Below are 14,045 nucleotides of genomic sequence, written 5' to 3' on the forward strand. Positions count from 1 at the left end.
AGTGGAGGAGTTCAAGTACCTCGGAGTCTTGTTCACGAGTGAGGGAAGAGTGGATCGTGAGATCAACAGGTGGATCGGTGCGGCGTCTTCAGTAATGCGGACGCTGTATAGATCCGTTGTGGTGAAGAAGGAGCTGAGCCGGAAGGCAAAGCTCTCAATTTACCGGTCGATCTACGTTCCCATCCTCACCTATGGTCATGAGCTTTGGGTTATGACCCAAAGGACAAGATCACGGGTACAAGCGGCCCAAATGAGTTTCCTCCGCCGGGTGGCGGGGCTCTCCCTTAGAGATAGGGTGAGAAGCTCTGTCATCCGGGAGGAGCTCAAAGTAAAGCCGCTGCTCCTCCACATGGAGAGGAGCCAGATGAGGTGGTTCGGGCATTTGGTCAGGATGCCACATACTTGCCAACCCTCCCGGATTTTCCGGGAGACTCCCGAAATTCAGCGCCTCTCCCGAAAACCTCCCGGGACAAATTTTCTCCCGAAAATCTCCCGAAATTCAGGCGGACTCAGGTCCTCCACAATATAAAAAAGCATATCTGCCCAATCACGTTATAACTATAGAATGATGGAGGGCGAGTTCTTGGTTTCTTATGTGGGTTTATTGTTAGGCAGTTTCATTAACGTCCTCCCAGCGCGGCAACAACACACAACAACAGCAGTCACGTTTTTATATACCGTAAAGCAGTTCGTCTGCCGTAAACAGCAATGTTGTGACACTCTTAAACAGGACAATACTGCCATCTAGTGCATATGTGTGTGTGTATATATGTAAATAAATGAACACTGAAATTCAAGTATTTATTTTATATATATATATATATATATATATATATATATATATATATATATATATATATATATATATAATAAAATATATATATATATATATATATATATATATATATATATATATATATATATATATATATATATATATATATATATATATATATGAAATACTTGACTTGGTGAATTCGAGCTGTAAATATACTCCTCCCCTTTTAGCCACGCCCCCAACCACGCCCCCGTCCCACCCCCACCCCCTCCCCCCACCTCCCGAAATCGGAGGTCTCAAGGTTGGCAAGTATGGGATGCCACCCCAACACTTGGGGCACGTCTGCACGGTAGGAGGCCACGGGGAAGACCCAGGACACGTTGGGAAGACTATGTCTCCCGGCTGGCCTGGGAACGCCTCGGGATCCCCCGGGAGGAACTAGACGAAGTGGCTGGGGAGAGGAAAAGTCTGGGCTTCCCTGCTTAGGCTGCTGCCCCCGCAACCCGACCTTGGATAAGCGGAAGAGGACGGATGGATGATTTTTGAATATTATTTTTTGTAGTGACACATTTACAGGTAAAAGCCAGTAAATTAGAATATTTTGAAAAACTTGATTTATTTCAGTAATTGCATTCAAAAGGTGTAACTTGTACATTATATTTATTCATTGCACACAGACTGATGCATTCAAATGTTTATTTCATTTAATTTTGATGATTTGAAGTGGCAACAAATGAAAATCCAAAATTCCGTGTGTCACAAAATTAGAATATTACTTAAGGCTAATACAAAAAAGGGATTTTTAGAAATGTTGGCCAACTGAAAAGTATGAAAATGAAAAATATGAGCATGTACAATACTCAATACTTGGTTGGAGCTCCTTTTGCCTCAATTACTGCGTTAATGCGGCGTGGCATGGAGTCGATGAGTTTCTGGCACTGCTCAGGTGTTATGAGAGCCCAGGTTGCTCTGATAGTGGCCTTCAACTCTTCTGCGTTTTTGGGTCTGGCATTCTGCATCTTCCTTTTCACAATACTCCACAGATTTTCTATGGGGCTAAGGTCAGGGGAGTTGGCGGGCCAATTTAGAACAGAAATACCATGGTCCGTAAACCAGGCACGGGTAGATTTTGCGCTGTGTGCAGGCGCCAAGTCCTGTTGGAACTTGAAATCTCCATCTCCATAGAGCAGGTCAGTAGCAGGAAGCATGAAGTGCTCTAAAACTTGCTGGTAGACGGCTGCGTTGACCCTGGATCTCAGGAAACAGAGTGGACCGACACCAGCAGATGACATGGCACCCCAAACCATCACTGATGGTGGAAACTTTACACTAGACTTCAGGCAATGTGGATCCTGTGCCTCTCCTGTCTTCCTCCAGACTCTGGGACCTCGATTTCCAAAGGAAATGCAAAAATTTGCTTTCGTCAGAAAACATGACTTTGGACCACTCAGCAGCAGTCCAGCTGGTGTCGGTCCACTCTGTTTCCTGAGATCCAGGGTCAACGCAGCCGTCTACCAGCAAGTTTTAGAGCACTTCATGCTTCCTGCTGCTGACCTGCTCTATGGAGATGGAGATTTCAAGTTCCAACAGGACTTGGCGCCTGCACACAGCGCAAAATCTACCCGTGCCTGGTTTACGGACCATGGTATTTCTGTTCTAAATTGGCCCGCCAACTCCCCTGACCTTAGCCCCATAGAAAATCTGTGGGGTATTGTGAAAAGGAAGATGCAGAATGCCAGACCCAAAAACGCAGAAGAGTTGAAGGCCACTATCAGAGCAACCTGGGCTCTCATAACACCTGAGCAGTGCCAGAAACTCATCGACTCCATGCCACGCCGCATTAACGCAGTAATTGAGGCAAAAGGAGCTCCAACCAAGTATTGAGTATTGTACATGCTCATATTTTTCATTTTCATACTTTTCAGTTGGCCAACATTTCTAAAAATCCCTTTTTTGTATTAGCCGTACACAATATTCTAATTTTGTGACACACGGAATTTTGGATTTTCATTTGTTGCCACTTCAAATCATCAAAATTAAATGAAATAAACATTTGAATGCATGAGTCTGTGTGCAATGAATAAATATAATGTACAAGTTACACCTTTTGAATGCAATTACTGAAATAAATCAAGTTTTTCAAAATATTCTAATTTACTGGCTTTTACCTGTAGTTACAATTAGTAAATATTTGTTTTATTCATTCGTCCATCCCAGCTCCTTTATTACGTTGCAGGTGTCCTGCAGTGAAGATGTTTGCCACACGGGGGCAGCGTGGACAAACGGGGGCCGCGGCAGCCTCCGGCAGCGCGGAGGACGAAGAAGACGAGCGCACACAATGCACTGCACCGCTGACAAGGGTTGTGTCTCCCTCATTCCCACCACAAATCCCCAAATCCGTGGAAACTTGTGAAAAGGAAGCCGCGGGGACGCTTCGTCTCCCCCCCCGGTTCATGTTGGCGCAGTGTGGCCCTGGAGGGGAAAGGCTGGGACGGCCGGCGAGGGGCCGAACTTGTTGGATCTAAACAGTGACGGCTGCACGGAGGAGCTGCCCAGCCCGACGGGGGTCGGCCCACACCCTCCTTTACGGAACTCGACACCGAGGCTTTCACAAGCGGGCCTCGGATTCTGCTTCCAAGTGATGGAGGTGGAAGCAAGGCGTTTAAGTGCGTGAAGGAGCAGTATAGTGCTATTAAAACAAGCGATTGACAGTAGAACCTTCCATTTTTCTCCTGCTGGCGCCGGGGAGAAAAAAAAGGATAAACCTCCGCTAGCTAACAGCTGGATATGCTAACGCTAGCTCGTAGCTAACGTTACGTCTTTCTTTTGATGGACGCAAAGTCAAGCATCACTGGCAACACGTCGACAATTATTGAATATTATTACAATACATCATTTAGGTAGCGTTCTTCTATTAGTGGCGCGGCGCTATTGCGAAGATACATGTTGATCCTTTTCTGTCTGATTATATTGTGATGTATGGCGTTAGCCCGTAATGCTAACTGCTAGTTAACACTAACTAGTCGTCGAGTTAGACGCGATAAGTCAACAACATTTAGTTTCGTTTCTTCAATGAGGAGTAAAAGCCTCGTCTGCTTTGTGTTGGCCTTGTTTGGACTCTCGGCCTTCCGATCTAGCTCACCGTGTCATTAAATCATCTGGATGGACGTATTATGATGATAATAATGCACGATTTGCAACATTTAACCATCGTTAGGAGGATTTAACTGGCCTGGCCGTCATCACAACCTGAGTTGTCCTTTTTGTTTACGTGCGTATAACTTATTCGGTTGTTTGTGAATATTCCTGCTAACTTTAGCTGTTTCGGAGACACTAAACAATCTGGTGACACTTCTTGAAATGACACCCAAAAAAGGCCCTGATGCCAGTAGACTGTTGCCGGACGCTAAATAATAGGTTTCATTAACGCCATTTTAACTGCTGGTGTCGTCTATTCGCGGTTCGGTGCCTTCCGCCGGACCGGGACTCGAACTAAGTCCCCGAGAGTTGCACAGGAAAAAAAAAAAAGGCTTGACGTTTTTCCGGACATGGAGGGCCCGAGTCGAAGCAGCGGATTCAGGCAGAGCCGCCGATCCCGGTCCCAGCGCGACAGGGAGCGGCGGCGGCGGAGGGTGAACCTGGCGGCGGAGGAGAGGGCCACGTCCCTGTCGTCGGGCTCCGACCGGGAGGCTCGCGGGACCAACGGCGTCCGCGGGGCGGGCGCCGACGAGGGCCGACCCGGGTTCGGCCGACACAGGCCCCCGCGCCGGAGGAAGAGGGAGTCCGTGTCCTGCGAGGAAGACGTCATCGACGGCTTCGCTATCGCCAGCTTCGTCAGCCTGGAGGCTTTGGAGGTGAATGTGTGACACCTGCTGTCATGCTGGGGGAGACTGACACTGACACACACCTGGTCATCACACACACACACACACACACACTCTTGTATTTGGCACCTTCTTGAGACCTCCGAATAACGCCTACCTCATTAGAACCACCCTTTCTAGATATATAAATATTTGTATTTACAACATTAATAATATATTAGGGCTGCAGCTAACGATTATTTTTCTATCGATTAATCTATAGATTATTTTTTTCGATTAATCGGTTAATCTATAGATTATTTTTTTCGATTAATCTATAGATTATTTTTCCTTTTACCTATTATTTTTTTTATTTAAAATGAAGAGGGAAAAAAAAAAAGTAGGCCAGTTTTTTCAAAAGGCATGGCTTTTATTTACAAAAAAAAAAGTATGGCCACTCAGTCAACATTGACAACAACATGACAAAATATTCTGTAACAATGTAAACATTTAAAACTTTTAACATTTAACAAAATTAAAAGTAGCTTATTTGCTTTTTAATGTGCAAATATAAAAGTAAACATCCAGTGCAAATCTTAATATTCTGGAATAGTATAAGCATTTAAAAAGTAAAAGTATTGCTTATTTTGCTTTAAAATGGGCAAAAATAAAGATAAACATCCAATACAAAAAAGTGCAAAACGGAAATATTCTGTAACAAGTGTAAACATTTCAACAAAAGTAAAAGTATTGCTTATTTGCTAAAATGTGCAAAAATAAAGCTAAACCTCCAATACAAAAAAGTGTACAGTGTAAACATTTCAACAAAAGTAAAAGTATTGCTTATTTTGCTTAATAACACAACAATGATAGTATGATTAAAGTGAAAGTTAATTGTTCGTTTGTACATAGTATGTGTAACTGTTAATGTTGTAAAAGGTATTTGCACAACTAATTAACGTTAGCGTTTGTGACACGTCTTGTGCCGTGGGGTTCTTTCAGGACCGACAGACTGAACGCCAGACGGCTTTGCCAGGTTTACAATCTTTTAATTTTACACAAAGTCTTTTCTCTTCCAACTCTTTTCTCTTTCTTTCCTCACTTTTCAGCTCCTCTGCCTCGCTCGCTCGTCGTCCCCTGTCTCTTGCGGCGTCGCTCCCGGCGCGCCCCGCCTCGCCGCTCGCTCGCCGCCGCCGCCTCTCCACAGCGTTAAAGAGGAGCGCGTCTTTGTAAACACTGAACAGGCACGCCAAACGCGCCTCTCAGAGCAAACGGTGCTTTAGTTTATGAATTTACAACGCAGATACAAATGACACATTCATGTTTTTGTGTAATAATGACAACGTATACGCACGCGGACGATTGACTTGTTGATGGTGATGGCAAGAACGCTGTCGGGGGTTTTCTTTTCAAATGTTCGTTCACAGCCGTTGTGCTGCTATGATAGGCCATTTCCGCTCGACAAAGTGTGCATACAACAACATTATTAGGCCGTTTATTGAAATACTCCGACACTTTTGACGACTTTTGGCATGCTTTTTTCCCCTCGCTCTCATCGTCTGCTTTGCGCTCCGCCATGACAGTAGTGTGACGTAAATATGCGACGCGCCGACGCACAAAAACGGTGTCGACGTATTTCCGTAACCGATGACGTCGACTATGTCGACGCGTCGTTTCAGCCTTATAATATATACATGCTATGTAAATGTAAAAAAAAAGCTTGTTGTGAAAAATGAGTTGGAATTTTACAAGAAAAAGGTCACAATTTTACAAAAAAAACCTAGAATTTTGCCAGCGTTATAACAAAAGTCATAATTTTACTCAATGCAAGTCAAAATTTTACAAGAAAAACTGAACATTTGTGCAATATTATGATAAAAGTTGGAATTTTACTCAATAACCGTCGCAATTTGACAAGAAAGGCTTAACATTTTGGCAATTTTGTGAAAACTGACACACACCTGGTCATCACACACACACACACTCACACTCACTCTTGTATTTGGCACCTTCTTGAGACCTCCGAATAACGCCTACCTCTTTAGAACCACCCTTTCTAGATATATAAATATTTGTATTTACAACATTAATAATATATACATGCTATGTAAATGTAAAAAAAAAAGCTTGTTGTGAAAAATGAGTTGGAATTTTACAAGAAAAAGGTCACAATTTTACAAAAAAAACCTAGAATTTTGCCAGCGTTATAACAAAAGTCATCATTTTACTCAATGCAAGTCAAAATTTTACAAGAAAAACTGAACATTTGTGCAATATTATGATAAAAGTTGGAATTTTACTCAATAACCGTCGCAATTTGACAAGAAAGGCTTAACATTTTGGCAATTTTGTGAAAACTGACACACACCTGGTCATCACACACACACACACACACACTCACACTCACTCTTGTATTTGGCACCTTCTTGAGACCTCCAAATAACGCCTACCTCTTTAGAACCACCCTTTCTAGATATATAAATATTTGTATTTACAACATTAATAATATATACATGCTATGTAAATGTAAAAAAAAAAAGCTTGTTGTGAAAAATGAGTTGGAATTTTACAAGAAAAAGGTCACAATTTTACAAAAAAAACCTAGAATTTTGCCAGCTTTATAACAAAAGTCATCATTTTACTCAATGCAAGTCAAAATTTTACAAGAAAAACTCATACCTGCCAACTACTCCGGTTTTCCCGTAATTAGTACAGTTTTCATCAACCTATTCCGGGTTACGGTTGCAGTGATAAAAAATACGGTTTTTCATTAATTAAAAAAAACATTTTTTTTAAAATGCGCGAGGCTATTTATAGCACCGCTGCCAGGCACGAGGCACCTGTTGCCATTGTTTCCAAACGAGCGAACGATCATGGAATCAGCCGGAGAAAAATCGCATACGAGTCTTAAACCGAAAAGAAAACTGCAGTCATTCCGTGAAGAATATTCAAAAGCCTATCCGGGAATAATTATCCGTTCCAAAAAGGGTGAAAACTACGCTAATTGCACCTTGTGCAGACAAGATTTTTCGATCGGCCACGGAGGAATTAGCGATGTAAAAGACCACGTTGGGACAAAAGAACACAAGTCTAATGCCGTTGCTAGCGATACAAGTGGAACACTTTCAACGTTTTTCGGATTTTAGCCACAAAAAGGTAATGACACCAATGTTATCTATTGGAATTGTTTAGTACTGTTATACTGTTAAAAGTGTTTATACTATTTATGCTTTCAAGTCCAAGTTGAAGAAATCTTGTTAAATGTTGACAGCATAACTACCAAAATACAGAAGTATGTCCTTAATATTTTTGCAGTGCTATTTCTGTTGAAAAGTTCAAATGATTACATTAGAGATGTGATGTGCCACTTTTCAAGTGTCTGATGGCTTAAATTAATTTTCATTAATTTTTCATATTTTGAATTCTTTTGAAAGGCTTACAAAAAAACTACATTTGAATTGTAATTCCATGCTATTGACAGGACTATTAATTTTAATGAAGTTAGCTTACCATGTTTACAGTATGATAATTGTGATAGAAATGTGAATTTTAGGCACAGAATATTTTTTACAATTGAACAAGGCAGTAGATTATACAAGCTTGGACAGAAAGTTAATAATGACACCAATTTTTTTTTTAATGGAATTGTTTAGTACTGTTTTACCATTTGTTTACTGTAAAAAGTGTTTATACTTTCAATGAACAAATTGAAGTCTTGTGAAAGGTTGACAGGATAACTGGCATTAACTGTCCAAATAATTTCAAACTATTGAAGTTAGCTTACAGAATAAACATGTCAATCAACCCATATGATTTTTGCTGTAATATTTTTGTTTTGAAAAGTCACTGTGACTGATAGAAAAGTGATGGTTTTAGCAACATTTTAACCTGTCTGAATGCTAATAATCATTTTGCGTCGGGGGGCGAAGCCTGAACCCCCCACCAGGACTTTGTCCTGGACCTACCGGGGCCTGCGGCCCCTGGACCCTGGCTACTAGGTTTTTCTGATTTCAAAAGTTGGCAGTTATGAAAACTGAACATTTGTGCAATATTATGATAAAAGTTGGAATTTTACTCAATAACCGTCGCAATTTGACAAGAAAAGCTTAACATTTTGGCAATTTTGTGAAAAGAGTCGTAATTTTACTTGATAAAAGTCACAATTCTATAAGAAAACTTTAACATTTTGGCAATATTATAATAATAATCAGAGTTTTACTTTTTTTTTTACTAAAAACCGTCACTGTTAGTGCATGTGCCTCAAAATACGAAGGTCCTGAGTAGTCCTGAGTTCGATCCTGCGCTCGGGATCTTTCTGTGTGGAGTTTGCATGTTCTCCCCGTGACTGCGTGGGTTCCCTCCGGGTACTCCGGCTTCCTCCCACCTCCAAAGACATGCACCTGGGGATAGGTTGATTGGCAACACTAAATTGACCCTAATGTGTGAATGTGAGTGTGAATGTTGTCTGTCTATCTGTGTTAGCCCTGCGATGAGGTGGCGACTTGTCCAGGGTGTACCCCGCTTTCCGCCCGAATGCAGCTGAGATAGGCTCGAGCACCCCCCGTGACCCCAAAAGGGACAAGTGGTAGAAATTGGATGGATGGATGGATGTCACTGTTTTACAAGAACAACAAAAAAATTGGCAATATTGTGATAAACATCAGAATTTTATAACAAATGTCTCCGATTTGCATTTAAAAGTAATGGTTTTACATAAAGTAATAATTTTACGAGAAAACATTGTAATATTACAGAAACAGAAAGAATATGAGAAATTGTTCCCAATTTTATAAGAAAAAAGTCGACACATTTTGAGAAAAAGACTTCTTTTAGTTAATGTATTTATTTATTTTATTTTTTTGTTTGTAATTGGTTTTTAATCTTTATTGTTTACTTCAGGTTATCAAGTTTTTTGGGGGTAAGAATGACGGATGTCCCGATTCGATATTTGGATCGGATTGGCCGCTGATATTTGCCAAAAAATGCGTATCGGCAAGGCATGGGAAAATGCCGATCCAGATCCAGTTTTTAAAAAAAACTCCGGTCCGTGTTTTCCAACGCACCTATTTAAATAATACATTCCACTTTTCTGCTGCTCCCTAATTTCCGTTCCGCATTTTCCAGCACACCTTCAACACATCCACAGGTCTGTGGATTATCACGCAGTTGCTTTTAACTGCTGGCATTACACAACAGGCTCTTCACACTTTTTTCTGTGTCTCCCTCTCACAGACAGCAAGCGCACCTTCTTACACACGTCACATACTGTCACGTCATACGTCACATACGTATACGTCCTCCCCGAGCAGAGAGGTAGCAGCATGGCTAACGTTAGCTGTGATGCTAGCGCAGCCGTGCGAGCAACGCTCCCTCTAAGGTGCGCGCCTGTGCAATTGCGCACTGCTCAAGCGGCCTCTGCGCACGGCAAATCTATGCCACGCACAAAATCAAATAAAAAAATACGCGCATAACAATTTTCGACACACAGACACGACAGAGAAAACAGTTTTCGTCATCATTGTTCAAATATTGTAACGTCTGTCGAGACGCTTATCTCCGTTCGGTGCCACACGTCCACACCATCAAAATGCCGAGGCAAACATTTCCAGATCAACACCGTATGAAAAAAATAGTGATTTTTTTAGTTGTGATTTCCTTCTCTGCATGAAAGTTTTAAAGTAGCATATATTAATGCAGTAAGAAGAAGAATGTTTTAATGTAGACACATAGAATCATCATACTGCTGTGATTATATGCATCAAGTGTTCATTCAAGGCTAAGGCAAAATATCCACATATATATGGTGTATCGTGACATGGCCTTAAAATATCGCAATATTAAAAAAGGCCATATCGCCCAGCCCTAGTTCAATGATGCCATTTCTGTTTGTCATGTATAATTTTGTCTATTTTGTGTTTATTCTTGAATAAACATGTCAGTTTCTTGTTACCAACCATTGTGTATTATTCAAACTCACCTAATTCAGCTGGCTAGTTGTTATCAAGAGTACTAAAACCCTTTTCAACATGATTCTAACAACTAAGTAGGCTAAATAACTTTAAACTTTAATACATGCTCGGATAGGCCAGTATCTGTCAGTATCGGTATCGGATCGGAAGTGCAAAAACAATATCGGTATCGGATCGGAAGTGCAAAAACCTGGATCGGGACATCCCTAGTAAGAATAGGGAAGTCCTTCTTTTGCTGCCGTCTTGTTTGATCATATATTGCTGCCTATGCACCTGTCAATGTTTACTTTTGTAGGCACATTAAATCAACAAAAAATCCTGACTTTGGAGCAATGTTCACAGACTCTAGTATTTGTCTCTCTAATAGATGCAATGGTTTTCTGTATTGGGACCATGATTTCGGTCCTAACTTGTTCACCGGTCCTCATATGGAAGGTACTTTTCCTTCTTGATGTCTCAAGAAGGGTTGAAATACAAGAACACACACACACACACACACACACACACACACACACACACACACACACACACACACACACACACACACACACACACACACACACACACACGCACACACACACAAAGCAATGCACTTCCCAAACAAACCCCAAGGCGTCCATCCATCCACTGATCCTCAATTATTCATGTTCTCATTCTGGGAGGTGTTGATAAGCTGCCAAATGGCTTTGTGGAGAAACAAGCTTCTTAAATGAACCGCACTAGTTCTTGTGTATTTGCTGCTAGTGCGAATCCATAGCTTGTTTATTCAGGGAGTACAGACCTTCTTAGTCTATCTATCTACTTCGTTGTTAATAGAAGTGCGCCAAAATCTAATTTCTTAGTCAAAACCAAGACCAAGGCGTTCGTTGTTCACACTGCTGGTCAATTCTCATTTTTTTGCCACTATTGCTTGTATTCCGACACGTGACTTCTTCCCGGAAGTGAAAACGAGCGTTGGTCAACCAAGCCAAGATGGCTTTTGTACAGCAAGCAGCGTGCAAACTATCTGAGTACAAAAGAGGCTTAAATCTTCCTGCAAAAAAATCAAACTATGCAGTGGAATAGATCCCTATACTTTGTCGAGTGATATCAAGGATTTCATACGTCTGTTGAGTTCCCAGACATAGTAAACTATTGTGCTCCAGACGCCATTCTACATGACAAAACAGATGGAAACTTGGAAAAAACACAGAGGTCTACAACTTCTTTGTGTGTGTCTGGGTCAAGGACATTGGTATCAAGACTCTCCCGGATAAATATGCCTCGTTTTTGCTCGGGTAAGGTTGTATTTAAAGATTTAACTCTGTGTCTACTGCCATGTTTGTTGTTGTTGTTGTTGCACGCGCCGTTTACGAGTAGCGTGTATTTCCCCGTCTTTATCAAAATAACTATAGATGTCAACATTGTGTATGTGCTGAAAGATTCATTTCTGATTGTTTATCAACATTTTTTGTGTAATTAGAACAACTACGCAAAAAGATCGGATTTGACAAAAACAAATCCGACCATGCAGTGTGAACGTAGCCCAAAACACCAAAATAAATTCTCAGGGCGTTTAATTGATCGAAACTGCACTGTTCAGTTTGTCTGAGAAGACGTAGGAAAAAGATCCGATGTATATTCTGTTTTGTTAATTAATGAGTGCAACTAATCCAAATTGGTCAAATCCAGACCGCAGATTGCCTGGAACTCTAAATACACGAACATAGATTCCGCACCGGCGCTGCAATAGAGCACACATGAGAGCGGTGGTGTGTGGGTGTCATGATCTTCATTTTTCCAATGCACACATGTTAAAAGTTCATTTTCAATCTTCACATGGATTGATTTTGAAAAAAACTTAGGTTATGACAAGCAGAATAATTGTTGTTTATGTCAACTATTTCCCCTAAAATACGCATTCAGGCTACAAAGTGTGTTTTGTCCGATGACTTCATTAATTGATCAATAACCCTAAAATACTTTTTTTTTATTCATTTATGGCTATGTGTGCATCAACCTGACTAAAATCAAGGCATTGCAATTTAGTGCAAACAACAATTTTGATAGTCGACTTGTAATCGACTCGCTTAACGATTAGTCGACTAATTGGATTCTAGAACATATTCAGTGGCTCTTAGTTAGCCACCGGCTCTCAAATTCAGCTTGAGATATTTGTAGGTATGTGCTTACTAACAATACATATGACTACTTTATTCAGAAATATTTATTAATACTGTAACTGTGCTGATCATTCAGGTGCTACAAAATTACAAAGACCTATTAAACTTTTGTCGAGGGCTGCATATATCGATTATTTTAGTAATCGATTAGTTTGGTTGATTGAGTAATCGGATAAAACACACTTTTACAACACCTTTTACAAACAATTAATGTCAGAAACTGTCTGTGTATTTAAAGTTCCAGGCACCACATGCGCTCCAGATTTGATCCATTTTTATCAGTTACTTATTTAACGATTAATCGAAGCAACAACATTTATTTTTCCTAATCGATTAATCGTAGCAGCCTTTCTTTTGACTAGGGCTGCAGCTAACGATTATTTTTCTATCGATTAATCTATAGATTATTTTTTTCGATTAATCGGTTAATCTATAGATTATTTTTTCGATTAATCTATAGATTATTTTTCCTTTTACCGATTTTTTTTTTTAATTTAAAATGAAGAGGAAAAAATAAATGTAGGCCAGTTTTTTCAAAAGGCATGGCTTTTATTTACAAAAAAAAAAGTATGGCCACTCAGTCAACATTGACAACAACATGACAAAATATTATGTAACAATGTAAACATTTAAAACTTTTAACATTTAACAAAATTAAAAGTAGCTTATTTGCTTTTTAATGTGCAAATATAAAAGTAAACATCCAGTGCAAATCTTAATATTCTGGAATAGTATAAGCATTTAAAAAGTAAAAGTATTGCTTATTTTGCTTTAAAATGTGCAAATATAAAGATAAACATCCAATACAAAAAAGTGCAAAACGGAAATATTCTGTAACAAGTGTAAACATTTCAACAAAAGTAAAAGTATTGCTTATTTGCTAAAATGTGCAAAAATAAAGCTAAACATCCAATACAAAAAAGTGTACAGTGTAAACATTTCAACAAAAGTAAAAGTATTGCTTATTTTGCTTAATAACACAACAATGATAGTATGATTAAAGTGAAAGTTAATTGTTGGTTTGTACATAGTATATGTAACTGTTAATGTTATAAAAGGTATTTGCACAACTAATTAACGTTAGCGTTTGTGACACGTCTTGTGCCGTGGGGTTCTTTCAGGACCGACAGACTGAACGCCAGACGGCTTTGCCAGGTTTACAATCTTTTAATTTTACACAAAGTCTTTTCTCTTCCAACTGCGCGGATCGCGCACCTGGGCACGATTGCGGCGTCGCTCCCGGCGCGCCCCGCCTCGCCGCTCGCTCGCCGCCGCCGCCGCCTCTCCACAGCGTTAAAGAGGAGCGCGTCTTTGTAAACACTGAACAGGCACG

The 14,045-nt window shown here is 40.3% G+C and overlaps 1 protein-coding gene across 2 annotated transcripts in view; it reads left to right on the top strand.

Annotated features, from left to right (window-relative positions):
• The first annotated feature begins 3,098 nt into the window (after positions 1-3,098).
• The window catches only part of fbrs (fibrosin), a 61,941-nt gene continuing 50,994 nt past the window's right edge, over positions 3,099-14,045 (top strand). For both annotated transcript variants that reach the window (XM_061927494.1, XM_061927495.1), the window contains exon 1: positions 3,099-4,632. In XM_061927494.1, coding sequence (XP_061783478.1) covers positions 4,327-4,632 — 306 coding nt within the window. In that variant the 5' untranslated portion in view covers positions 3,099-4,326. The remainder of the gene's footprint in view (positions 4,633-14,045) is intronic.

The sequence above is a fragment of the Nerophis lumbriciformis genome, linkage group LG32 (genome assembly GCF_033978685.3).
Source record: "Nerophis lumbriciformis linkage group LG32, RoL_Nlum_v2.1, whole genome shotgun sequence".
NCBI classification, from domain to species: Eukaryota; Metazoa; Chordata; class Actinopteri; order Syngnathiformes; family Syngnathidae; genus Nerophis; species Nerophis lumbriciformis.